The 26035-nt window shown below is 41.3% G+C and overlaps 1 protein-coding gene across 1 annotated transcript; it reads right to left on the bottom strand.

Annotated features, from left to right (window-relative positions):
- Window positions 1-1896: 1896 nt before the first annotated feature.
- Window positions 1897-25370, bottom strand: acer1 (alkaline ceramidase 1). The gene is made up of 7 exons (XM_034180154.1): window positions 25000-25370; window positions 23239-23351; window positions 21389-21503; window positions 3747-3885; window positions 2610-2747; window positions 2385-2522; window positions 1897-2280 (listed from the first exon to the last, which is right to left on the bottom strand). Exons 1-7 carry the CDS (start codon window positions 25004-25006, stop codon window positions 2103-2105), a joined length of 828 nt encoding a protein of 275 aa, XP_034036045.1. The 5' UTR covers window positions 25007-25370; the 3' UTR covers window positions 1897-2102.
- Between the last annotated feature and the right edge of the window lie 665 nt (window positions 25371-26035).

Below are 26035 nucleotides of genomic sequence, written 5' to 3'. Positions count from 1 at the left end.
TTATATTGAAAAATGTAAATTTATTTTTAAACTTTTTGTAAGTGTTGCCTGACAGGCAACATGATCTCAGTCTGTCCTTTAAACCGTTAATATTTAAACATTCATACAAGAAAAAAAGAAAAAAACCATTTGCTCACAACAATGTTCTCATTAGCCCACAAGAGGTCGCCATCGAACATTCAAGTAAATAAAGTGTGAGTATGTTTTTTGTGTGAGCGATCCATTGTATTGTCTGTTTAGTGTATCCTTCAGGAAAGATCAGGCGAATGGAGACACAAACTCTCTCAAAACAGTGAAATCACAGGAACTGTCTCACTCACTCACTCACACACACACACACACACACACACACACACACACACACACACACACACACACACACACACACACACACACACACACACACACACACACACACACACACACACACACACACACACAAGAAACAGATATGGTGTGACTTCTGTGACGTACACAGCAGCTACACTTGCTCCTTTGATACTGATGGATATCTGCTATTTAAATATTCAAAGTCATCAGATTGACAGCAGTGTTCATATTAATGTGTCACTGCAGAATTCGGCTTTGATCTGCTGCTTCAGTTCAAAATTTGACAAAAGTCACTGGAGGATACATGACGTGTGCCAGGACGGGGCTCAGGAGTGTGTAAAGTCCAGTGATTTGCTGAGGTAGGAAACACAACACTTTTCTAACAGAAGAACAAAGGCATGAATGAGAAGAATTAGGTCTTTAAAAAAACATTTTTTTCATAAAAATGCAGTTATTATAGATGCAGTAATCATTCTATATATTGAGTGCACTGAATATATTTCACATTATGAAAATAAATACTAATCAAGAGAAACAGAGCTGCCAAAGACACCTTTTCTCAGCACTCAGGGCATCTACAGGCAATGGTAGGGACAATTTAATTATGTGAAAACTCATGAAGCCTCATATTTCTGTACACATTTTCATAAAAAGACATTTCTGTAACCACCAGTGGTCAAAGCACAAAAGATAAACAATGGATAAAAGTTCTGTACAAAAATGTTGGGCACATTTAATTTGCCTAAACTACAAACTAATTAATAATGTGTGAATAACATGCGAGTTGGGCAGATAGCTCAAGTTCTCAGACTTCATAACATCAACCACCTTGAGACCAGACGTGGCGCTGACATCCGCTTCTTCCAAGCAAGTCCTCTTGGGGAGCTGACAGTCCCTTGGGAATACCACATGGAAGAGGCCAGTGAAAGTGGCTCAAGTACCAGGAGCTCATTGAGGAGTGCGAGTGGAAGGGCTAGAAAACTCGCTGTGAGACAGTGGAGGTGCGGTGTAGGGGCTTTGTTGCCCGCTCCCTTTGCAAGACCTACACCTTGCTTGATATCATAGGAGCAGCAAAGAGGAGAGCCATTAAGTCCATCTCAGAGGCTGCTGAGAGAGCTTGGAGGTGGATTTGGATTAAAAGGTCCAAGAAGTGAGCCAACTCTGCTGGGACACAAGTTGGCGACTGATCAACCCTGACTGGGTCACCTGAAGGAGGGTGTGTGATGTGAGACCCAAAACACCTGCTGATATATCTACACACTGAATATTTTTTGAAGTACACAATTTCTTTTTGTTGCATGATCTCCTGTGATTTATAAGGGCAATGGATCATGTTTACTCAGGTTTTGTGGTAATTTCATTGCTGAGTGAGTATTGGCAACTGTTTCTAATGTGTTTTCATGAATCGGCAGTAAACACACACACACACACTCATGTGCGCGCGCACACACACACACACACACACACACATTTATATATATATATATATATATATATATATATATATATATATATATATATATATATATATATATATATATATATATATGTATAATTAGGATTTTTATGACAGTTGAGTATGTCTCATTAATGTAAAAAAAAATAGAATTTCATTATAATAATGATCTTTAGACTTTTCAAATTAGATGTTATGCTGACCCACTGAAGCAGAAAATAACAAATATTTATCTAAACTCAATGGTGCTGAAAACCTTTGCAAGTACTCAAGTCTCATTGCATTCTTTCCCCAAACTTTGGCATAAAAATCTTCATTAGCATTCCTTCTCTGTCTTCGGACTGCGGTTCAGAACAATATGAGGCAATCCAATAACCCACTTATCAGAAGGCCAGTACTTCAGTCCAGGCAATGAATAGGGTATCTCATAACTGGCATCCAGGTAAGCTATCAGGGTGCTGCCGTATGCCACAGCTATCACGATCAGGATGTGCCTGAAAGTACAATGGGTAGAGATCAATACATACGGCATGGTCTCCAAAGGCAAAGCAAGCAGGATCACGGACAGGAAAGGAAAAGGAGGTGAGCCTGGACTTACCAGATTCCATGCAGATAGCAAAAGTTTAGACTCTGCCAGAAACTGCAGCCAAAACGGTCGCTAATCCAGCAGGTGATGGCCAACACCCACAAACCCACTGACAGTTTGGCCAGCTGGAGAGCCTTCTGGTCAGTGCAGCTGAGACAGAAAGAGATGACTGGCATTAATACAGACTCATTCAAAGACCACCAACTACAAACACCAGTAACACAAATGTTCTCGTACCATCTCATCTCGCCAGCCAGAATGTAAAGCAGGTGGAGGCCAAAGCAGTTTAGAGCGTAGGAATTGGCCGTTGGTTTGACAAACGATGAGAGTGAAGTGATGATTGTAATCGCCATGACTAGTCTGGAAAACGTAGACCTGCGGCCACAAAGACAAAAGAGGAACATTGTGAGGTGCATGTTCAGGAACACAGGTGGCTTTAGGCTGGAGTCTGATGGGGCTGAAGCCCCACCAGAAAATTAACATTTGCAGCTTAAACTCTTGTGATGGAAGCCTCAGTTTGTCAACATACTCTGAACTGGTTATATTGTACCATAGTTTCCATGGCCCTTTGCGTTGTTCTTTGTGTACATGGATCAACCAAGTCAGTTGATCCATAAGGCAAATTGTGTTCCTTTTTATTAAGTGCATTATTCAGTTTGATTTGCAGTATCAGTGTGAGAAATCCTTGTCCAGGAATCTGAATGAGAGGAAATAAGATGGTGGAGACTGATGGTTACAACATTGATGGAGAGTGACAGGAAATAGCACCACTTTGTTCTCACAAAGTCTGGTCTCATAGACCAGACTTTGTTCTCACTGTGTCCTAATGTTCCACTGAGTATCTAAATCCATCCGTGATGTTCAAACAGTGTAACTGTCACATGTTCACATACTTCCACATGTTCACATACTTCCACATGTCCTGCAGGACTGGACTCATGCTAAACAAAGACAGATGGACACAAAGCCTTCGCAACACCTGATAGCTATATTTTAAAAAATCAAGGTGAGGAAACCTGGTGTATTTTTTTTTTTTTTTAGTCTAGAGACCCCCCCCTCCAAACACACACACAAATTTTCATGATTTCCACACCACAGAGTTAAATAATTACACAGTTTGGGTAGGGTGCAACCCCTTCATTACAAATGCCCCTTTATGGCACTTTCAGGTGAAGACATCACATGTTTTGTCATGCTGGCTCCAGCTGAGGCTGTCAGACTGGATTCTCAGCCAGCACCGGTTAGGTTTCAGGGTGGCAAAACATCCGTCACTGCTTTCTTGTTTTATTCAGCTGTGGTTTAGTAATGCACAGACATTTGAAATGCACTTTGCTGGTCTCTACTGTTAGGTTTGTTGTAACAAGTTTAATTTACCTGTCCTTTATGAAAGAAGGGAAGAGCTTGCGGGGGAACCACAGAGCATATCCCACCGCCAACACCCACACAATTGACAGCTCATCCAGCATCTGGCCAACGAAACTAAGAGTCATGTGGAAGTATGCGGAGAAGATACCTGCAAGGAGGAAGAACAACATTTTTCCTGTATTATTCAACAAGCATTTCATTATACAGAGACAAAATATGTTACAGGAGTGAGGCATCAGGGAATAAAAAAATGAACATTGTTGGAACTGATTTGAAATAAAGTCCATAGTTAACAATAATAATAACAATAACAACAACAACAACAACAATGATGATGAAGTCACCCAAAACATGAAATGTATGGTGCATTTGGAAAGTATTCACAGCGCTTCACTTTTTCCACATTTTATGTTATGACATTCTAAAATAGATTAAATTAACCTTTTTCCTCAAAATCCACCAGGACTCTTCCTAGTGAATAATGACTATGTTTTACCGTGCTTTTACTGAATCGATTTTATCATTTTCTCTGGCGGCATGGTTTGGACATACATTTTTAAAGAAGAGAAATTCCCTGAATCAGAGAGTGAAGTGGTCCAGTAAGCTGACTGGGGAGTCACAGCTCTATCCAGCTTCTCTGAATAAGAAGCAATTGCATCGGATTGCTTCTTCTATTTTAAAGGACAGCTCCCACCCTTTGCACAGCTTCCCTCCGGAGGTTTTCAGTCCGAAGGTATAGGACAAAGCAAAACAGAAATGGCTTTGTTCCCGCTGCTATTATTGAACTGAATAAGTACTAGCAGCTATTGCACATGGATTTTTACTGTTTTTACCGATCTGTTCTTTTTAAATGCCCTGGACTTGTTGGAACCTTGAGCACTTTTATTTATTTTTATTTTTTATCTTTATTTTTATCTATATTTTTATTTAGCTATTTTTAAATGGTATTTTATTTGTAGCATAATTTTATGTCATATATGTGGTGTAACAGTGTGTTTCCTGTACATGGATTGGATGTTGGATGTGTACCTCAATGGCTGCACGCAAATCTACCTACGGGTATAAATAAAGTAACCTGTTACCTGTTACCTAGAGCTGGCCACCAGTCTCAACTGAGTGATCAGGGGAGAAAGGCCTCAGTCAGGGAGGTGACCAAGAACCTGATGGTCACTCTGTCAGAGCTCCAACATTCCTCTGTGGAGAGAGGAGAACCTTCCAGAAGGACAACCATCTCTGTACATCTACCAATCAGACCTGTATGGTACAGTGGTCAGACGGAAGTTTGCTAAAAGGCACCTGAAGGACTCTCAGACCATGAGAAACAAAATTCTCTGGTTTGATGAGACAAAGATTGAACTCTTTGGTGTGAATGCCAGGCATCATGTTTGAAGGAAACCAGGCACCATCCCTACAGTGAAGCATGGTGGTGGCAGCATCATGCTGTGGGGATGTTTTTCAGCAGCAGGAACTGGGAGACTAGTCAGGATTGAGGGAAAGATAAAGGCACAAATGTACAGAGACATCCTGGATGAAAACCTTGGAGCTGGAGGAAAATCCAACTCTGCCAGGTGATTTCCCTCATTAAAAGGAGATGGAATGAGTTCATCAGTGAAATCACCTGGTTGAGTTAGTGGTTACAAAGAAACCTGCACCCTCTTTACCCTTTCTGGAGTCAGGTTGCACCTATGGCTTCATATGAGTCATGAGTTGTGGCGTTACAGCTATGATTATAATTACATTAACTATTCAAATTGTAATTATATCATATTTTGATTGTGATTTTAACCTTGCTCTTAACTTTATGATTTTGAATTGCTTTTTGTGCAGCACTTGGAGGGAAAGCTGTTTACAAATACATTTATTATTATTATTATTATTATTATTATTATTACACACGTAAGATAGCACAAAGACACACAAATGATGATCACCCCTGGAATTAACAATGAAAATGTTTTTGGATGTGTGTAATAATAATAATAATAATGAGTTAAAACAGAAAATGTAAAAAGAAAAAGTTAGAACAGTTAGAAAATAGAATTAATACAATTTAAAAATTGTTAAAATTGATTAGAGAGACACATCTTCACAAAATAGTATCTGGGGAAATTGTAGGCTAAAAAGTGTGCAGCTACAAGTAGTCCTCATCTCTCAAAGCACAGTGATGACAGCACACCTGCACTGAGCGTTACAAAGACATTTGAACACCTTTCCCCCTTTATTTAAAACTCTGAGCCGCTCTGTGTGTCCTCGCTAAAAACAGCTGATCCGCGACGCATTAACAACTAACATTTTTGTCCACCCAAATGCACCTAAACTGTGTTTTTGAGGACAACATGATGTAAAAAACAGATAAAACTTTCTTACCTGTTAATCTGGTCGTGTTTTCAGCATAAATAAACGTTATCCATTCTTTGTGCTCAAACGACAAAGCAGGGGCGAATCCAGACAGAAAGGGAGCATGGGGCAGGGCAGGGACGCCCCCCCGCAACACCCCTAGATTAAAGGTCCAGTTTTGAAGCCTTTTTTTTTTTAAATACTACGACTAATACTACTTGTAATAATAATAATTTCAACAACTAAAATGTTTAGACATAATGTAACTGTTAGAAAAATGTTATAAAGTATTTAATAGGTACATTTATAAACAATGTAGGTTAGAAATTGCCAGTTTTACTGTTAAGCCCTGGTCCCACCAAATAATGAACAGTGAATAATGAGCGACACAGCATGTTTTTTTGGTAAGAGAGGAGGTATTCAACAAACATGGGAGAATAGTGGCTCTAACAGGCTCTTAGAGGCAGTATATTCAGTTAACGAGGCTCATCTCTGAATGTGGCACTTATTTAAAGATGTTCAAAATTTAGCAACAACAGCATGGGACAGTTTGTGTATGAGGTACTATGACAACTAACGAGGATTTTAGAGGCATGTGTATGTTGCGGACAAGGCTGCTAAAACACTTCCTAAACACTTATTGAGTATTGTTTGAAGGAAAGGTGATGTAACACAGTGGTACATACCACTGTCCCAGCTTTTTTGAAATGTGTTGCAGGCATCCATTTCAAAATGAGCAAATATATCAGTTTGAACATTAAATATCTTGTCTCTGTGGTGTATTCAATTGAATATAGGTTGAAGAGGATTTGCAAATCATTGTATTCTGTTTTTATTTACATTTTACATTTTTTTTACATTCACACTGTCCCAACTTCATAGGAATTGGGGTTGTATATAAAATAATTATTTTGTAGCGGATTAATCATTTTCTGGCAATCCTTGGATGTTGAAAACACTTCTAATCGCTTCTGAAGTCACAGAAGACCGTTTCATCTGGGTGCTTTTTTCCTGCTCAAAGAGGAATGTATTTTGGAACAGCTTAAAGGTAACTATTTTTAATCTTTTTATAGCTTGGTAAAACAGTTGCATGTTCATTCCTAGGTGTAAAAGTATGTCTATGATGGATTTAATATCTTGTTAGTGGATCAGATGAGCTTCGCTGTGTGTGCGCACTGATGAAATGACTGGCACCCAAGATGAGCATTTACACAAAACATGAGCTTACAAAAGAGTGATTTTGCAGTGAATAACAGACGAACACAAAGTTAAAAGTTGGATTACGGTGTAAAAGTGGCTGCGTTTAAAGTTGCGGAAGAAATAATCCCAGTGAAGCCACGAGGAGCGCAGAGCTGTCCAGGAACACAGAACAAGAGTGGACAAAAGAATGATTTTGCAAACATAACACAAAGTTAAAAGTTGTATCACGGTGACTGTAAGCTGTGGAAGAAATAAATACATTTTTTTGTGGTCACAGAGAGCTGGGTGAATGCACAGAATGGCTGCATTTGATGCTGGAATTCACATGAACCACAGCCTGATGCACAGTGGCCAGTGTCTTACCAAATTAGTTATCGCTGTCAGAATTTGTATCCGGGAGCATGCACTCTCTTAGTCCAGCGTCTTTTTTTGGACTGCATTTAAAAATGTGACAACATCTTGAATGGATGCTGTGAATTGAGAACCCACACTTTAAAGGGACCAAGTGTGGGAGGGCTGGAGGTTTGGACCAAACCCATGCCTAAATGTGCACCAATGTCGCATTATCATGGTGTTACATGGATCATATGTGGCTTGATGTGGATCATATGTGGTGACATGAGCCACTCGAGGCTGGACGGGGCTCAAATGACAGGTCAGTCGAGGCACATGCGAGGTACAGAGAGGCACATAGAGGATGAATAATGAGCCATGCATCATGTTTTTTTGCTACAAGTGGGTTTATTCAACTATCGTAGGAGAATAGTGGCTCTGAGAGGCTCTTAAAGGCACTATCTTCAGTTAACGAGGCTCACCTCTGAGCATGGCGCTAATTTCAAGATGTTCAACAACTGCGTGGGGCAGTTTGTGTACGAGGTACTATGACGACTAATGAGGATTATAGAGGCACGTGTATGGTGCTTATGAGGCTGCTAAAAGCCCATTATCCGTGCGCCTGGCAGCTACACAGGACCTGAGAGGCTATTTTTGGAGCGGCTGCCCTCTTGTGCACACAATTCCACCTGCTCTGTGCTCCGGACACTGTATATAAAATAATTATTTTGTAGCAGATTATAATCATTTTCTGCCAAACCTTGGATGCTGAAAACACATGTAATTGCTTCTGGAATCACTGTTTCATCTGGATGCTTTTTTCCTGTCTTTCCTGCTCCATGTGGAAACAAGTGTGGGAGGGGCAGAGGGTAGGACCAAATGTGCGTTCTTGCACCGATGTTGTGCTACACGGCACTGCGTGGCTCATACATGGCTTAGCGTGGCTGATGTGAGCCATTCGAGGCTCTAATGACAGGTCGGTCGTGGATGGATGGATGGATGGATGGATGGATGGATGGATGGATGGATGGATGGATGGATGGATGGATGGATGGATGGATGGATGGATGGATGGATGGATAGATAGATAGATAGATAGATAGATAGATAGATAGATAGATAGATAGATAGATAGATAGATAGATAGATAGATAGATAGATAGATAGATAGATAGATAGATAGATAGATAGATAGATAGATAGATAGATAGATAGATAGATAGATAGATAGATAGATAGATACTTTTAATGTCCCCATGGGGAAATTTGTCTTGGACTTCTCAAAAATCATGACCCATACAAAGATACAGAACAAGACATAAACAGTTCATAACAATAAATAAAAATAAATAAAGAATAAAAATAAATAAATAAAAAACATACAAATACTAAAACCTCCTAATGTGCCTGATTGTTAGCGGTGTTTATTATATTTGTTAAGGGCTATGATTGATATAGGAACAAAAGAGTTCCTTTATCTATTCAGTCTGCAATGGGGGACTCTGAAACGCCGACCCGATGGTAGCAACTCGTATTGTGTGTGCAGAACATGGAAGGGATCAGAAAGAATTCTGTCCGCTTGCTTCATCATGCACTGATCAAAAATTGACTGAGGATTGTTATACTGTTTCAGACCAATGATTTTCATTGCTGTAAGAACAAGGTAGTTTCATTTTGATCTTAGGGATCTTAGGGACACAGGAAGGTTCCCAAACCAAGTGGTTATGCCATATCTTAGAATGCTTTCAAGAATTGCCTGATAAAACAGTAACATAATTTTTTGGTCGACACCATGAAAACGCAAACGCCGTAGAAAATAGTCGTTGATTCAAGCGGGAACATAACCAGTCAACATGAGTGTTCCATGTAAGGGAGCTGTCTATACAGACACCAAGATATTTGTACGATTGCACCTGTGTGATTGGTTGCTGGTGTATAATTGCAGGGTTGTGATTGCCAACTAACTTTGGATCAAAAATGACTTCCTCTGTCTTTTTAACATTTAAAGTAAGGTAACTGGAATCACACCACTCAACAAACTGCCTTACTTCTGAATGATGGATATTCAAATCATCATTCTGTTGAAGCAAGCACAGAAGTGCTGAGTCGTCTGAATATTTAAAAATATAGTTCCCAGGGTGCTTGGCTGAACACTCATTACTATATAAAGTAAAAAGGACAGGTGAGCTCACACATCCCTGCGGTGCTCCAGTACTGATGTCTTTGATTTGGGACAGGCTAGAATTTATCTTAACCTGCTGTGTTCTGTTTGTCAAAAAAGAGTGAAACCACCGTATAAGTGATGGGTTGACATCCAACGCTTTAAGTTTCTGAATTAATAAGTATGGCTGAAGCGTATTAAAGGCGGAGCTGAAGTCAGTAAAAAGTAATCGGGCATATGATGACTTGTCATCAAGATATTTTAAAACAAGATGCATGATGGTGGAAATCGCATCATCTGTGCATCGCCCTCGTCTGTAAGCAAATTGAAATGGATCTAATTTGCCATCTACATCTATTTTCAGCCTGCTCACAATGTATTTCTCGAAACATTTCATCACAACTGATGTCAATGCTATAGGCCTAAAATCATTGTTTTCGCTGGGGTTTGCCTTCTTGGGCACCGGGATGATCATAGAACTTTTCCACAGGGGAGGGACTGTATGGGTGTCTATAGACTGTTGAAAAACAGGACACCAAGTTGCAGTAAGCTCCTGTGCAAATGTTTTTAACAAAAATGATGAAATGCCATCTGGCCCTGCAGCCTTTTTTAACAGAGCACGCCGAAAGAGATGTTCAACCTGTTGTGGATCAATCCACAGTCTATGTGACGCATTATCAGAGGGGGGTAGGGAGTCCAGCTCCTTGTTACACTTTTCAGAAAAATCATGTGTCTCAAATCTCAAATAAAAATCATTTAACTCATTGGCCATTTTGGAGTCATCAAGTGATATAAAGTGCTTTTTTATAAAGATTCATGTTTGTGATAGCCTTCATAGAATCCCAGACTCTCTTGGTGTCTGAAATATTAAAATTAAGTTCTAAAATACAGAAATGAATATAGTCTGTAATTGCCTCTGTTGCAGAGTCAAGGTCCTGGCTGTGAAATATATTCCAGTCTGTACTGAGAAAACAACTTTTAGAGTCTCAATGCTGTCATTAGACCATAATGTTACCCGTTTTGTCTTTGGCTTAGAGCTCTTTAATACAGTCCTATATGAAGATAATAAGTGAACAGTGCTATGGTCCGAGTTGGCTACAGGGGGCCTCAAGGTGGCAGTATAGGCATTTTTAACATTTCCGTAGCATTTGTCTAATGTGCTGTTATTTCGTGTAGCACATCTCACATATTGTTCATAATCCGGTAGCAATAGTTCCAATTTACAGTGATTAAAGTCACCCAGAATAAAAACCGGCGCACCCGGTGTGCGTTGCAGTTGATCGTGTATACAGTCAGCTGTAAGACGCGCAGCCCTTGCTGCGTTCGCGCTGGGGGGGACGTATGCTGCACACAGGATAATATTCCCAAACTCCCTAGGTAAATACCAGGGCCTCAAAGATAAGCAAAAGAGTTCAACGTCAGGCATACATACCATTGCTCTCGCCTGTCGACACCATTTGTCATTCACGTAGACCACAATGCCTCCGCCTCTGCTCTTTCCTGAGGCTGATGTTCTGTCCGCCCGAAAAAGTGAAAATCCATCCACTTCGACCAGGGAATCCGCGATATCCGAATGCAACCAGGTCTCAGTAAACACCATAACGCCTTCTTCACGGTACTCGTAGTAGGCTTTGGTGTTAATCCAAAGTTCGGTGATTTTGTGCTGCAGTGACCTTATGTTAGACAGGATCATTGACGGCAAGGGTGGTTTGTATCGACGCCGGCGAACCCGCTGTCTGACGCCTCCTCTGCGGCCTCTCCTTCATTGGCGTCCGCCTGTGAACTGGGCTCTAATTTCCTTAGGCAGGTCCGGAGCAGCGGAGATATTTGAGCACCGCAGGGACAAAAGGATATCTCTCGTGTATGTTAGCGGTGATACTGCAGTTGTGCCACATACTAACTGTTGACAAGAAGTTACCAAATATATCAGAAGCAAAGTGAAGAGGAAGACTACGGAACTGGGCGCCATGTCGTGCCCTGTAGCTCGACACTGGCAACGCCAAATAACCTGCGCAGAAAAACGCTGGCAGTTCCTGGAGAACCGCTGCTTGGAGCACCAACAAGCCACTCAGTCCCAAAAACAACACAATATGTGACAAAAAGGAACATAAGACAATAAACGATGTTGTGTGGCTGGGGGGGCCTGGCTGCCTTTTGTTTCTGTTTTCTGTCCTGTCTTTTGTTTTTCCTTCCAGGTGGCTTGCATTTGGGACTGAGTGGCTGTGTAGCTGAGTTTATCAGGACCTCACCCTGATCACCTGAGGCTGATCACCTGCGGCTCGTCAGGACTCACAGCTGTGGTGCATCTACATGGATTGGAACATGGTGGCATTTAAGACTGGAGTACACAGTGTGTATTTGCCAGAGACTCGACCTTGTGACCAGACGGGTGAGATCGTCGTCTCAAGAGCCATCTCATCATCAGTGGATGCAGAGAACATCCAGGTTTGATGCATGGTCTGTCAAAGAGGAGGGGGTGAGGTCTCACGCTCGTCAGCACACTTCCTGAGGTACGTTAGATTTTGTGACTAACATTTATACAGTCAGTAAATGTGGTGTCCCTCACACCTTATTATATTGAGCTGTATGTAGTCGTTTAATCAGCTTCCACTGCTGTGGAGTTTTGTGAACAGGGTGTTCTATGCCTGCAGGGTGGGAAGCTGATTAGTAATTAAGCCAGGAAGTGTTTGCTGTTTGTACACCTTTGAGCGGTCTCTCTGTGTGTAGAGTGTGGACTCACATGATGATTTCTTCTTTCACAGACTCGGTTTGTCGCAGCCACCTGGGGGGTGTCGGCGGGGTCCTTGGGCCCGAACTGGTTCTGGCTCCGGACCGTTTTGTGCTGCTGGGAGCGCACCGCAAATCCGCCACGCCAGACCGCGCATTTATTTGTTTGTATTTTTTCACATCACTGTTATGTTCATTAAACTCTGTTATCCTTTGTACCGTGCTCTGCTTATTTTATACTGGGTCCTTCAAACGCTGGTCGGTTCTCCGGGCTGCGTCCGACACATAACAAAACGATAGACAAACAATTTTGTTTCAGTCACAACAGCGAGAGCCCGAGTCGCCAGCAGAGCAGCGCCAAACTCTGTACAGTTACTGTGTACTAGAGGCTGCTACGTGGCACATGTGAGGTACAGAGAGGCACATATTAGTGGATACGTGATAGATGAAAACGCGGCTCATTCTTCAAATAGCCACTCCATTATCAGTGCACATGGAAGCTATGAGGACCTGAAAGGCTATTTTGGCTCAGACCTCTTGCACACCACAATCCCACCTGCTTTGTGCGCCGAACGCTGTATATAAATTAATTATTTTGTAGCTCACTAATCATTTTCTGTCAGAGCTTGGATCTTGAAAACACCTCTAATCGCTTCTGCAATCGTAGAGTGTTTCATCTAGACCCTTTTTTCCCTCTCTCTCATGCACTGAGGTGGAGAACGTACTTGAAACAGCTTAAAAGGTAAATATTTGTAATGTTTTATTTTTAAAAAATTTTTTTTCAAAATGGTGCTGCCGACACAGCTGCCTGCCTGTGTCCCATTGTTTATAGTCGGGATCAGCTGCTTGGACTAAGAGACTCTATGAACAGTGGGCCGGGTCCCCGCTATGCTGAGCACCTGGACATACCTGAGGACATATGGAAGAGACGGAGAGGCTGCAGGGGCAGACGGACGAAGCGGAGAAGGGACTTATATTCCGTCTGTGGTCCTGGGGAATGTAAGGTCTCTCCGCAACAAGCCCGAGGAGCTAGCAGTGCTAACACGTTTCCAGAGGCGGTATAAGGGCTGCAGTCTCATGTGCTTCATGGAGACGTGGTTGGATGAACATGTACCGGACTCGGTCATTAACATGGACGGCTTTACACTCATCCACGCGGACAGGACGCTGGCGGAGAGCAGAAAAAAAAGAGGAGGGGGGCTCGCCGTTTATGTGAGTGAGAGATGGTGCAGCGCAGCTCATGTTCACGTCAAAGATCAAATCTGCTCCTCGGACGTGGAGCTACTCGCGGTGAGCATGAGGCCATACTATCTCCCACGGGAGTTTGGAAGTGTGATTATGCTCTGCGCGTATATTCCTCCCTCTGCAGATGCCGCCGCTGCCTGTGACTGGATCCACAGTACAGTCACGTGGTTGCAGACACAACACCCCCGCGCCCTCCTCCTCATCACTGGGGACTTTAACCACGCCTCCCTCTCCGCCACCCTCCCCATGTTCACCCAGTACGTCACTTGTAAAACCAGGGACAATAGAATACTGGACCTTTTTTATGCCAATGTGGAGGACGCTTACACCTCCACCCCCTCCCCCCGCTGGGATGCTCGGATCACAATCTCGTCTATCTGCTCCCCAATACACACCCAGGGTGAGAAGAGAACCAATACACAAAAGGTCAGTGAAACTCTGGACTGAAGAGGCCACTGAGAGGCTGAGGGACTGTTTCAGAACCACAGACTGGAGCATGTTTCAAAACTCTTATGGTGAAGACATCACCGGCCTGACCCAGTGTGTCACTGACAACATGAACTTCTGTGTGGAGAGCACTGTGCCTACCTGGAGGGTACGGTGCTTTCCCAACAACCACCCCTGGGTGACCCCCGAGCTGAATGTCCTGATGAACCAGAAGAAGAGGGCTTTCAACTCGGGAGACAGAGAGGAGCAGCGCAGAGACCAACAGGAGCTCCAGTGGAAGATACGTGCAGCCAAGAAGGTGTATGGAGGGAAGATGGAGGAGCAGCTGGCCGGAACAACATCAGAGACGTGTGGAGATGCCTCAAGACCATCCCCGGATTTGGGCATGGTGCCAGCAGGACTGCAAATGGAGATTCTTGGTTCGCAGAAGCTGAAGCAGAGGAAAGCAGCAGGACCTGATGGGATCTCCCCGAGGCTGCTGAGGACCTGTGCAGATGAGCTCTGTGAGGTCCTCAGCCACATCTTCAACATGAGCGTCAGCCTGGGGGTGGTCTCCACCTTGTGGAAGACCTCCTGTGTAGTCCCGGTTCCCAAAACACCGCACACCAAGGAACCAGCCCACTACAGACCAGTTGCCCTGACCTCCCACCTCATGAAGACCATGGAACGGCTCGTCCTGTCTAACCTTCACACCGTGGTGAGCGACATCCTGGACCCACTGCAGTTCGCCTACAGGCCCAACATTGGGCCTGTAGCCAACTGCAGTGAGTGCTCACCCACCTTGAGACCGGTGGGAGCGCTGTGAGAGTCATGTTCCATGATTTCTCCAGCACTTTCAACACCATCAGACCGGCGCTGCTGTGGGGGAAGCTGGGGGACGTAGGTGTGGATGGACACCTCGCCTGGACCATCGACTACCTCACTGATCGCCAGCAGTACATGCGGCTGCGCGGCTGTCAGTCTGAGGTGGTAAGGTGCAGCACCGGGGCCCCCCAGGGCACCATCCTCTCGCTCTTCCTCTTCACCCTCTACACCTCGGACTTCTACAACGCGGACAGCTGCCACCTCCAGAAGTTCTCTGATGACTCCGCCATTGTGGGTTGCGTGTCTGAGGGGAACGAGCTGGAGTACTGACTTCACAGACTTTGTGGACTAGTATGAGCGCAACCACTTGTGTCTCAACACCAGTAAGATGAAGGAGATTGTGATCGACTTCAAGAGGAAACCACCACCTCACCCACCAGTGAACATCCAGGGGGAGGACATAGAGACTGTGGACAGTTTCAAATACCTGGGTGTTAACCTCAACAGCAAACTGAACTGGACTCACAACACCGACGCAATGTACAAAAAAGGCCAGAGTCGCCTCACCTCCTGAGGAGACTGAGATCCTTTGGAGTGAGCAGGCCTCTGCTTAAGACCTTCTACGACTCTGTTGTAGCTTCTGCTCTCCTCCATGCTGTTGTCTGTTGGGCCGCGGGCAGGACAGAGCGGGAGAGAAAGAGACTGAATAAGCTGGTCAGGAAGTCCAGCTCTGTCCTGGGCTGTCCTCTGGACTCTCTGGAGGAGGTGGCTACAGTCCTCTGCACCGGACTGTAGTGGAGCTGACCAGCTCGTTCAGTGACAGGCTGAGGCACCCTTAGTGCAAGAAGGAACGATACAGCAGGTTGTTCCTCCCTGCTGCTGTCAGACTGCACAATAACACTGTGAAATAACCACATGCAATATGCCCACAATCACATGCAATATTAATATGTCCACAAATCATGTGCAATAACAACTCGTTTACAAATCCCTGGACTAATGTCACCTTGCCACACCTAAAATCCATTTCACATATTGTAAAGAAGATGCTCCTATCGCTTTTTCAATCCCAATCATGTTTATATATATGCATATGTATATGTGTAGCTGTATAGCTATGTGTGTGCATATGTGTATGCATGTATGTATATGTATATATGTGTGTGTATATATATATATATATATATATATATATATATATATATATATATATATATATATATATATATATATATAAATAAATAAATAAAATACAAATAGTGGATGGTAAGGAGTCCAACATAGAGAAATACTGGATGAAGAAAAGTTATACTGGACGAGGCGTAGCCTCGTTCTCCACCCACCCCCCCACCCCCCCACCCCCCGTTCTCCACCCCCCTCTCAAATTAAGCAAACAACAAAGAGTCAAGTAAATTAGATCAATTTATTTTGTTGTGAACAGCATATGAATGCTTCTAAAATGTCAGTTGCGTGTTTGTCTACCTTCTTAGTGTTTTTGGCATCCTTGGAGTTCAATATTTCCATCAATTCCTCCTCTGTGAACTCAGCAAACCTCGCTGGCAGACGATTTTCTGCTGTTGTTGACATGTTTGTTGCCATTTTTCAACAGCGTCTGTCAGCTAGTTCTTGACCTTTGTATGCCGTGCTCTGATTGGCTAGCTGTTGGCAGTAAGCTCTAATGCTATTGGTCAGTGGGAACTGATCCAATATAACTTTTGGTCCTAGTCTTTTGGATCCAACATAACTTTCTGGCGCCAAGCATGCCAAAATACAGGTAAATGATGGACAGAAAGGCTAATCTGTGATTGGCTATTGCAATCTGAGTGGAGAACATACATATATATATATATATATATATATATATATATATATATATATATATATATATATATATATATATATATATATATATATATATACACACACACACACACACACACACATATGCATGTATATGTGTATGTATATATATACATGCATATTCTATTTCTACCTCATTTTCTTATGCCCTTGCTGGACTTCTCTCGACACCCACTTGGTTCTGCACCTCTTCATTTGTCCAGAAATTGATTAAAGCACATTTGTGTTGCACTGGCAACCATCTGTCAAATACTGACAGGTTCACAACCCATGAATGTATTAAGAGAACTGGATATGCTACAGGAGATTTCTGAAACTTTTGTACAACAATTATTTCCACATAAATTCAGCATCAGAAATGATGGATGAAGCAATCAGAGCGCCACAGCTACAAGGGCTGCTAGCTGTTGCGTTCACTGGCCATCCGTCATTTCAAAGCGTCATGGATTAACGCCTTGTTCCTGCTTAAAATTGCCTCCTTTCTGCTTAAAACTGACTTTAGAATGATTTGCAATTGCACAGAGCGTCCAAGCTCTGAAATGACACATGCACAGTGAATGCAGGGTGGGGGTATTCGGTCGGCGACACCAGTGAGCTGATTTTGTTTTCAAATAATGCTATGAGTAGGCTTGGTGTCCAACTTAGCTTTTACAACTTTAGATTTTCATAAAGATACAGTTTGCAGGTGTTACAGTTTACAGTTATTATTATCATGTAATATTTGTATTATAAACATTTTTCACTGGTATAACCAGAGAAATAACAAATTAAATTCACATTCCTGCCCCCCTGCTCTCTCTCGCTCTGTTTAGGCAAGCCAGACCATTGCAATAGGAGTGGAGTGAGATCAGGCCGTGCAGATTATTTTAGTCGCCCTGTTAACCCCCAAAATGTGAATCAGTTGCAAAACGTGAACATTGAAAAAACATCTCCCAAAACATGAACACAGATCGTAAAACATAATGTTGCAAAATGTTATTCAAGATTTGCTGTATGTGTTTGGCTGAGGAGCCAATGGTACAAAGCTACTGTCTGCGGCATTATGACTGCGTGCCTCTCACCTTCACTGCACCACTGAACAGAATTTTGAGGGGAAAAATGTATTTACTCTATTTTGGAATAAGGCTGTAACATTACAAAATGTGGAAAAAGTGAAGCACTGTGAATACTTTCCGGATGCTCTGTATATGTTCTGCAATGAAATAGAAGTCAAAGTAAATGTAGGGTTCACGTTGCATTTCGCATACTGTCCCAGATCTTTCTGATTTGGAGTTGTACATACACATGTGCAGAATTTGGGGACATTGAGGGACACAGAATTAGTATGGAACTTTAAATCAGAAATGTAAAAAAACATACACACACAATGTAATCCTTTAAGCAATCAAACCTCCTCCAAATTTGCAAAAATAAATTACTATTATCAATCAGATTCCCTCCCAGGAAGGAATTTGAATGAAACTGTAATTATACAGCTAAATGTCACCAACATAACTACAGTATTCTGACATCTTGTCAGAACCAGGCTCAGGTGTCAGAATTCTGACACCTGAGCCTGGTTCTGCTGGAGGTTTCTTCCTGTTAAAAGGGAGTTTTTCCTTCCCACTGTAGCCAAGTGCTTGCTCACAGGGGGTCGTTTTGACCATTGGGGTTTTACATAATTATTGTATGGCCTTGCCTTACAATATAAAGCGCCTTGGGGCAACTATTTGTTGTGATTTGGTGCCATATATAAAAAAAAAAATTTGATTGGTTTGATTTGATCTTATATATGTACATCAATTGAACTAATGCTGTAACTGCTTCATCAAAAATGCATTACATTGTTTGATCAACATTATAAGGAGGTTTGATTTGTAGTTGCATTCTTTAGAAGTGTTTGAAGGTTTTTTTAATTGTCAAAAGTCTTGCATTTCACTTATGGAACCTTAGCATTCTATAAAACCTGCCAATCCTGTTACACACACACAGCTAACATAACAACCAAAGTGCTCACACACACACACACACACCTGAGTGCTCCAAATACCTTCAAGGGAATCTCCAGGATTTTTTAAAAAACCTGGTTCTGTTGTTAGATATTTTTGGGGGTCAGTTTTTTGCTCAGCACAGAACACCATCTCAGTGTTAGGTTCTTTTATCACGGTAAGTGATCTTAAAAGAATTGAACAGGAAACAGACTTCAAAGATTAGATGTTGTATTGTATAAAGTTGTTACACTGATACAGGAATCATCTCAGCATAGGGATCTTGAACAGGTCACATGCAAACACCTGGAACAAAGAACCCAGATTTCCACTCTACGCTACCTTTTGTTCCTTGAGCCTAAGCCACCCCCATATGGGCAGTCCTTAACCTGGCATGAATCAGTGTCTATGTGAGCTGGCTGCAAAGTCAGGTGAAAATAGGACATGGTTCAAGTACTGAGTTACATTTTACTGACAAAGAAGCCAAAAAAAAAACTTTCTTATAACACAATAAAAATACTGTTTCTAGCTGAACAAAATACTTATCAATATATAATTGAAAGAATTCATACAAAATCTTTATCTAAAAAAAGTTATGTGAACATAACCGAAGCTATATCTAACCTTGGCAGTTACTAAATTTTACAGACCTATGAGACAGCGGTCTCACCATAGGTTGCGTAAACTAAATTCATCAAAACATATGAACTTATTTTCTTGAAATTCTACAATATTCTTAACATTTTAGTCCTGTCTCAACTCAGACAGTGCCATATGGTACAGGTGCAATGTATTTTCATTGCAAGAAGCCCTGCTTGCATCAACTCTATTCTCAGCTAGGAGATCAACATTTGAAGACCTAATTCTGCTGAAGGTTCCATTTCCATACCACTGCACAATGACAGTATCACTGGTTGACCTGAACAGTGTGCTTTTTCTGTAGTGAGCAGGAACATCATTCCTGGTGATAGATATATCTGTTTCAGAAATAGATCTAAACTCTCATGACATACACCATGTTTTCAAAAATACCTCTACAGCACCACGGTGAAGGTCTTTGTAAAAAAAAAAAAAAAAAAATCACAAAAAATACAGGAGATGCAGAAATCTAAATATAATCTCATTAATTGACATATATTTGGCAATAGAAAGGATTTCATTGAGCTAGGATGAAAATCTTTTGAGATTTTTTTTTTTTTACACAGGGTAGTATTTTTTCACGTATTCAACTTCTGATATGGCTGGTTGTCTACATTGTGACATAAGCACGCTGTATTTACCAATAGATAAAAATTGATTATTTATGTATTAACATATTATGTTCACAATGTTTGTTTTACCATGAACAATTTGGAGTAGACAAGTAATAGAAGTTCTGCTTTTGGCTCCAGTGTCTAAATTTTGTTGTGATTTTCAACTTTGCTTGTTTGTCATTTGGCAATGATTTTCTTGGACAAATTGTAATGTAATTCCTAAAAACTGGAGTTTTGAAATTTCAAATATGGTTTGTGAGTTCCATGCAAACATTTTGGGTGCCTATATAAATAGAAAATGTATAACAGGGCAAAATAGGTGGCACTGTCCAAAATTTTCAACTCAAAAAACCAGCAATTTCATGCGATTTTCACCATATATCAGTACTTTTTTTAATAACAACATATTTTCATGACTACAGAAAGGTTATAGATCGAAAGCCAACTATTTTCTGCTAATAATGCCACAAAAATGAAACAGATATCTAAAAAATTGGTTTCCTGAGATTTTTTTCACGCCCATGTCAGTAAAATGTAACTCAATGCTTGAAGCTTGTCGGTGACTGTCTGTCTGTGGTGCATTCATGGTTGTTATGTAAAAATCTTATCGTGTGTGTTTATGTATGTAATGTAGTGTCACGCAAGAGTGTTCCATCACGCTGATTGGTTTTATCGATAAAAAGATCAGATGATTTTATCAATTAGACAGTTGTAAAAAGATCACATAGTTTTACCAAATACAATGAAATTTTGTGCGTCAGCCATTTTGAAAAGCAGCTAGGTGAAGATCAGATAGTTACAAGGACATTCTGGATGTGCATCAGCCATTTTGTGTTATGCATCATGGAACTCTCTTACAACTGCTAAACACCTATAAAATGTGATCCTGTGGGGAAAGCTAAAAAATCTCAAAGTAAGCTGCTTCTTATCGCCACTGAAGAGGCGAATATGTCATTAGGTGCTACGGAGCTAAACACCTGCATGTTTACCTCACTAAATGGAAAGAAGGTTTTTAAAATGACTGATTATAAAGGCGGTGACTTACATTCGCCCTTTTCAAGTTTTGTTGAGGCTTTTCACAGCATAATAACTACAAATTGGAACTTATTTATGGTGGCAACACGTTAATTTACTGCAAGAAAAAAAAACAACTAAAGTGACATCTAATAGGAAGATTGTTTCATGGATCTACAGTGATAATAGATGTATGTTTGATATTTAAAATAAAATATTCTGATTCCATGTTTTTTTTAATGGTAACAGGGATGGAAACAACATGAAATTTAAAATTAAAGAGATAAATACAAAGTAACTTACCTACAAATATCATCATGACCCAAACCATGTGGATTGCCAGGTTCCGAGCTTTAGCATAAGGGTGCAGAAGGTAAAGCATGACAGGAGCTATGATGAAAAAAATAAAGCTGCTCATCTGCAGAGGAAACACCAAACAGTCAATCAAAAACTTGCATAATAACAGGCTAATGCAGCTGAATCACAAAACATAAGGATCAGGTCAAGCCAAATCTGGAAGCCCTGGAACCCTGGTGTTATGCTGTGCCACATCCACTGCAAAACAGAACCACCCTGGATCCTGGATGGCAACCACTCAGGCAGACAACCAGTCCATCCTCACTCCTCTTAAGTGAAACAGTACGTGGATGTTCCCCTCACCATTGTTGGGGCCCTCAGCGCCGAGTAACTCACCACATGGCCAAAACAATCACCTTAGCAATAGTCTGTTGCAGTATTAATACCATTGTGTATGTTCTGAATGGTATGGTGTCATGCTCAGGTGTATCCTGCCTCGCACTCTGACTGCTGGGATAGGCTCCAACTGAGTGGTTTGTATTTCAAGACAAGTCCAATATTTTCATCACATTCTGTAAAAACTGTTGAAATATATTTAAACATTTTTGTAATGCTGTTCTGTGCACATTTGATCCCATCAGAGTAGGTTATTATTAGTACTTGGCTGGGAGACCACTGACAAACATCAGGAGCTGCACACATTTCTCCATGTACAACTGGAGTTGCGTCAGGAAGGGCACTTGACATGAAGCTTGAGAAATTTGGAAATGTAGCCATTTTTAAGTAACGTTATCCAAACACCCGCGCACACATATGCACACAGGTAAACGTGTTTCTGCTGTTCAAATCTGTTACATGCTGGACTAACAATGTGTAAACCTGTGTTCAAATTCCCATGACACCACCTGTCCTTGGACAAAACATCTCATCTGCATTGTCTCAGTCCACCCTGCTGCAAATCAGCATTGGCTGGGGAAGTAACCTGTGATGGACTGGTGTCCCATCCACTGTTGACTCTCATATGCTATAAGGTGCCCTGACACTTGCACGACTTTGATCCACGCACTTGCACGCACATCATCGTGACGATCCCACCCACTGTGTTCCCAGCTGGACGCCGCGCTTTGTTCCACTGGCTGCCACGCGCTGTGCGCTGGACACTGTGTCTGTAAAATAATAATTTCCTAGTGGATTAATCATTTTCTCTTTGAGTTGGCTGTTGAAAACGACTCTAATCGCTTCCTGAATCACAGAGGAGCGCTCCAGCCATACCTTTTCTTGCTCGTGCACTGAACGAGGGGGAGAACGCATTTGGAGCTGTCTAAAAAAGCAATTATTTGTCATGTTTACATTGTAATGGGTTGGTAAAACAGTTGCATGTTCTTTCCTTCTTGTGTGCAGTTGTAATAGTATGTTTGTGATAGATTTAACATCTCGTTATAATCGTTCATACAAGCTGCGCGCTGATGCAATGCGTTGACACATTCACTCACACTGTTCACTTCTTTTTACTTGACTTGATGAGCTGCACATAGTGTTGGCAAGTAGATCGTGCAACGTTCACTACCACTTCACGTTTGTTGCACGACATTTATGCGTGAAAGATTTTTTTGAACATTTTGAAATTCACTTTGTGCAATTGCACGCGCAGGCGCCTCTTTCACGTTCTGTCTACACCCATTAATGACGAGTTCACTCTCCTGCACCACACGGTACGTGCAAATGCATGCATCAAAGTCGTACAAGTGTCAGGGGCCTTTACACTACACTGTCTGGGGATACACAAGGGCACTGCTGGCCCTCAGGACCTGTGTAACACTTATGTCTTACATATGAAATGTTTATAGCGATCTCACCGTGTTGAAGTACTCCACTATGAGCTGTGAGTGCTTGTAGTTGTCTTCACACCAGTCCACTTCTGAACTCTCATAGGAGAAAACTCTTGCTATAGTTTCAGTGGAATAGAAACCTGCAGGACACAGTGAGGCATAGAGCTGAAACAATCATCTGATAAAACTGCACAAAATAGTTAAAATTACACAAAGTCGTTTTGTTCTGTAAATACTGCCTTTTGATTGGCTAGATTGCCACATGCATATCTGCTAAGCTATGAATAGTTTATAGGTGTATGTGGGACGCTAAAAACTTTCACAGTAAACCACTTCTTGTTACCTCTGAAGAGGTAATGTCATTAGAAGTGTCTGGTAGCACGGAGAGGATCCCTGTGGAGATTCATGCATAGCACCCAAAATGTAAAGAAACACATCTTCACCGGTGCTGCTTAATGTTGGAGCATTACAGGTCAACTGGCTGATTCCGTAACACACAACTCCTCTACCACACTTGACTTGTGATGCCTCTGTGGAGAGCAGCACCAGTGAAGGATGGCCAGGCTAAGGTAAGCGACTAACTTTATATTTTGTCATCTTAAAAATTTTCTTTACATTTACTGAGGTCAACATGTGTATGTTTACCTCTACTGGGATGCTTGGGATGCTCTCTGTGCTACTGGATATTTCTAATGACATTTTTTTTTTTGCCTATTCATTGGTGACAACAAGAGGTTTACTGAGTGTTTTCAGTTTCCCTTGTGCCACTACATGAATTAGCTCATGGCAGTATTTGTGTTCTGAACCAATATAGTGCTTATTATTTTTTTTTTTTTGTAGTTACTGAAAAATTGTCTCAGAATATGTTCTGCTGAGTGCCCCTGTAGTTATCACTACCAATCATTTGCTTTATCTGCTGTTCAGAGAAGAAAAGCAATTTGACACAATCACTCTAGTCTTCAGGAAAACGGAAATGAGGATTTATTTATTTATTTTGAACTATTCTAGTATTTTATAGTCTAAACAGATAATATTTATAACCATTAACAACTCAATGAAAATTATTGTGGAGTGCAGTTTTTCTTCACATACAGAGGGCAACAAGAACCGCTGAATGAATTCAAATAAATATCTGCCTGCAGAGTACGACGACAAACATCCAGAAGGCTTTGAAAGTGGTTTATGGAAATTTGTATCCACTCCCAGGTGACATGTAAACAAATGTGGCTTTGCAACCTTTTTCAGAATTCAAATGCACCGAGAGTGAGAGTGGGAAAACAAGCAAGATTTTCTGAATATGATATATATATTTTTTATTTTTATTTATTTAGCAGTCAAACATCATGGTAACAGAGAACTGAAATGTAATGGCAATGTTATTATTTTGATGCCAAAAAGGACCTTGTTTTTTTTCAGTTTTAGTGTACATTAACAGTATAATGCACAGTCCCCCAAATAATCAATCAGTTTGGAATTGATTAAAACAATGTTTTTTTTTTTGTTGTTGAACCACTGGATAGCTCACTCGAAAGGATTCAATTTTGAAGACAAATAGCAGTGACAAGAGATTATCTATCTATCTATCTATCTATCTATCTATCTATCTATCTATCTATCTATCTATCTATCTATCTATCTATCTATCTATCTATCTATCTATCTATCTATCTATCTATCTATCTATCTATCTATCTATCTATCTATCTATCTATCTATCTATCTATCTATCTATCTATCTATCTATCTATCTATCTATCTATCTATCTATCATGTGTGAACAGTTCTTACCTCCCATGGTGCTGCTGTCAGGCTGCAATACTTTAATGTTGCTCTTCAGGTGAGACAACAGGTGGAGTGGAAGGGGAGGACCTTGAAACCACTCCTGTGGATGACGTCACTAATGACTGAATGAATTCACATCACACTGATCCAGTTTGTCAGCAGCCAGAAAAGGACCAAATGAGCTGGGGGTTTTTTTTCCCCCCTCCCTCTCATTGCAGAGGAGAACAAACAGCATTTAAATGTCACAGACAGACAGACTGATTGACGAAACCTGGTTCCCTCTAGAAGCAGTTTGACCTGCTTCACGAGAACCCAACATGGAAACTTTCAAAATAAAAGCATCCAACTAACGTAGTGTGCGTGTACATTTTTGAAAAAAAAATTATATGTAGTTATTACACAATACTAGGAAATACACAGTACTGTGCAATAAATAAATAACATTAATTTCTTAAGTAACATTTTTTTTAACTATTAATGATAAAGTACTGCTTTTTGTTAACTCAGCCACATGGGGTGTGAAGCCAGTGAGTGCCAGTGTTGCAGACCGAATGGTCCGCCCCTAAAAATTGCACATGCATCATTTCAGAGCTAAGCCGCTCATCTAAGACAGAGTCTCTTCACCCAAAGCGATTAGATGGATTAATGGGATTATTAAACATCAGATGACAAGATAAAACCTCTTAAATCATTCTAAAGTCAGTTTGAAGCAGAAATTAGGCGAAACTATGTGACGCTTTGAAATGACCGATGCATAGTGAACGCATCAGCTAGCAGCTCATGTAGCTGCAAAGCTCTGATCACTTCAATGACACATGCGCAGTGAAGGCAGGACGGACTGATTTTTAGGGGGGACCGTTTGGCCTGCGACACCAGTCTCAAGGCCAGATAAATGAGGGTTGCGTCAGGAAGGGAATCTGGTGTAAAACAAGCCATAATTGATGATGCAGAGTACAAAATAAATTTCCATACCGGATCGGTCGAGCCCCAGTAAACAACGACCACCACCGGTGCTGTTGCCCAACACTGTTCCGGTGGAAAC

This window comes from Thalassophryne amazonica, chromosome 10 (genome assembly GCF_902500255.1).
Source record: "Thalassophryne amazonica chromosome 10, fThaAma1.1, whole genome shotgun sequence".
Classification (NCBI taxonomy): Eukaryota; Metazoa; Chordata; class Actinopteri; order Batrachoidiformes; family Batrachoididae; genus Thalassophryne; species Thalassophryne amazonica.
Note: the sequence above shows the minus strand (reverse complement) of the source record. Positions and strands in the feature narration are given on the sequence as shown.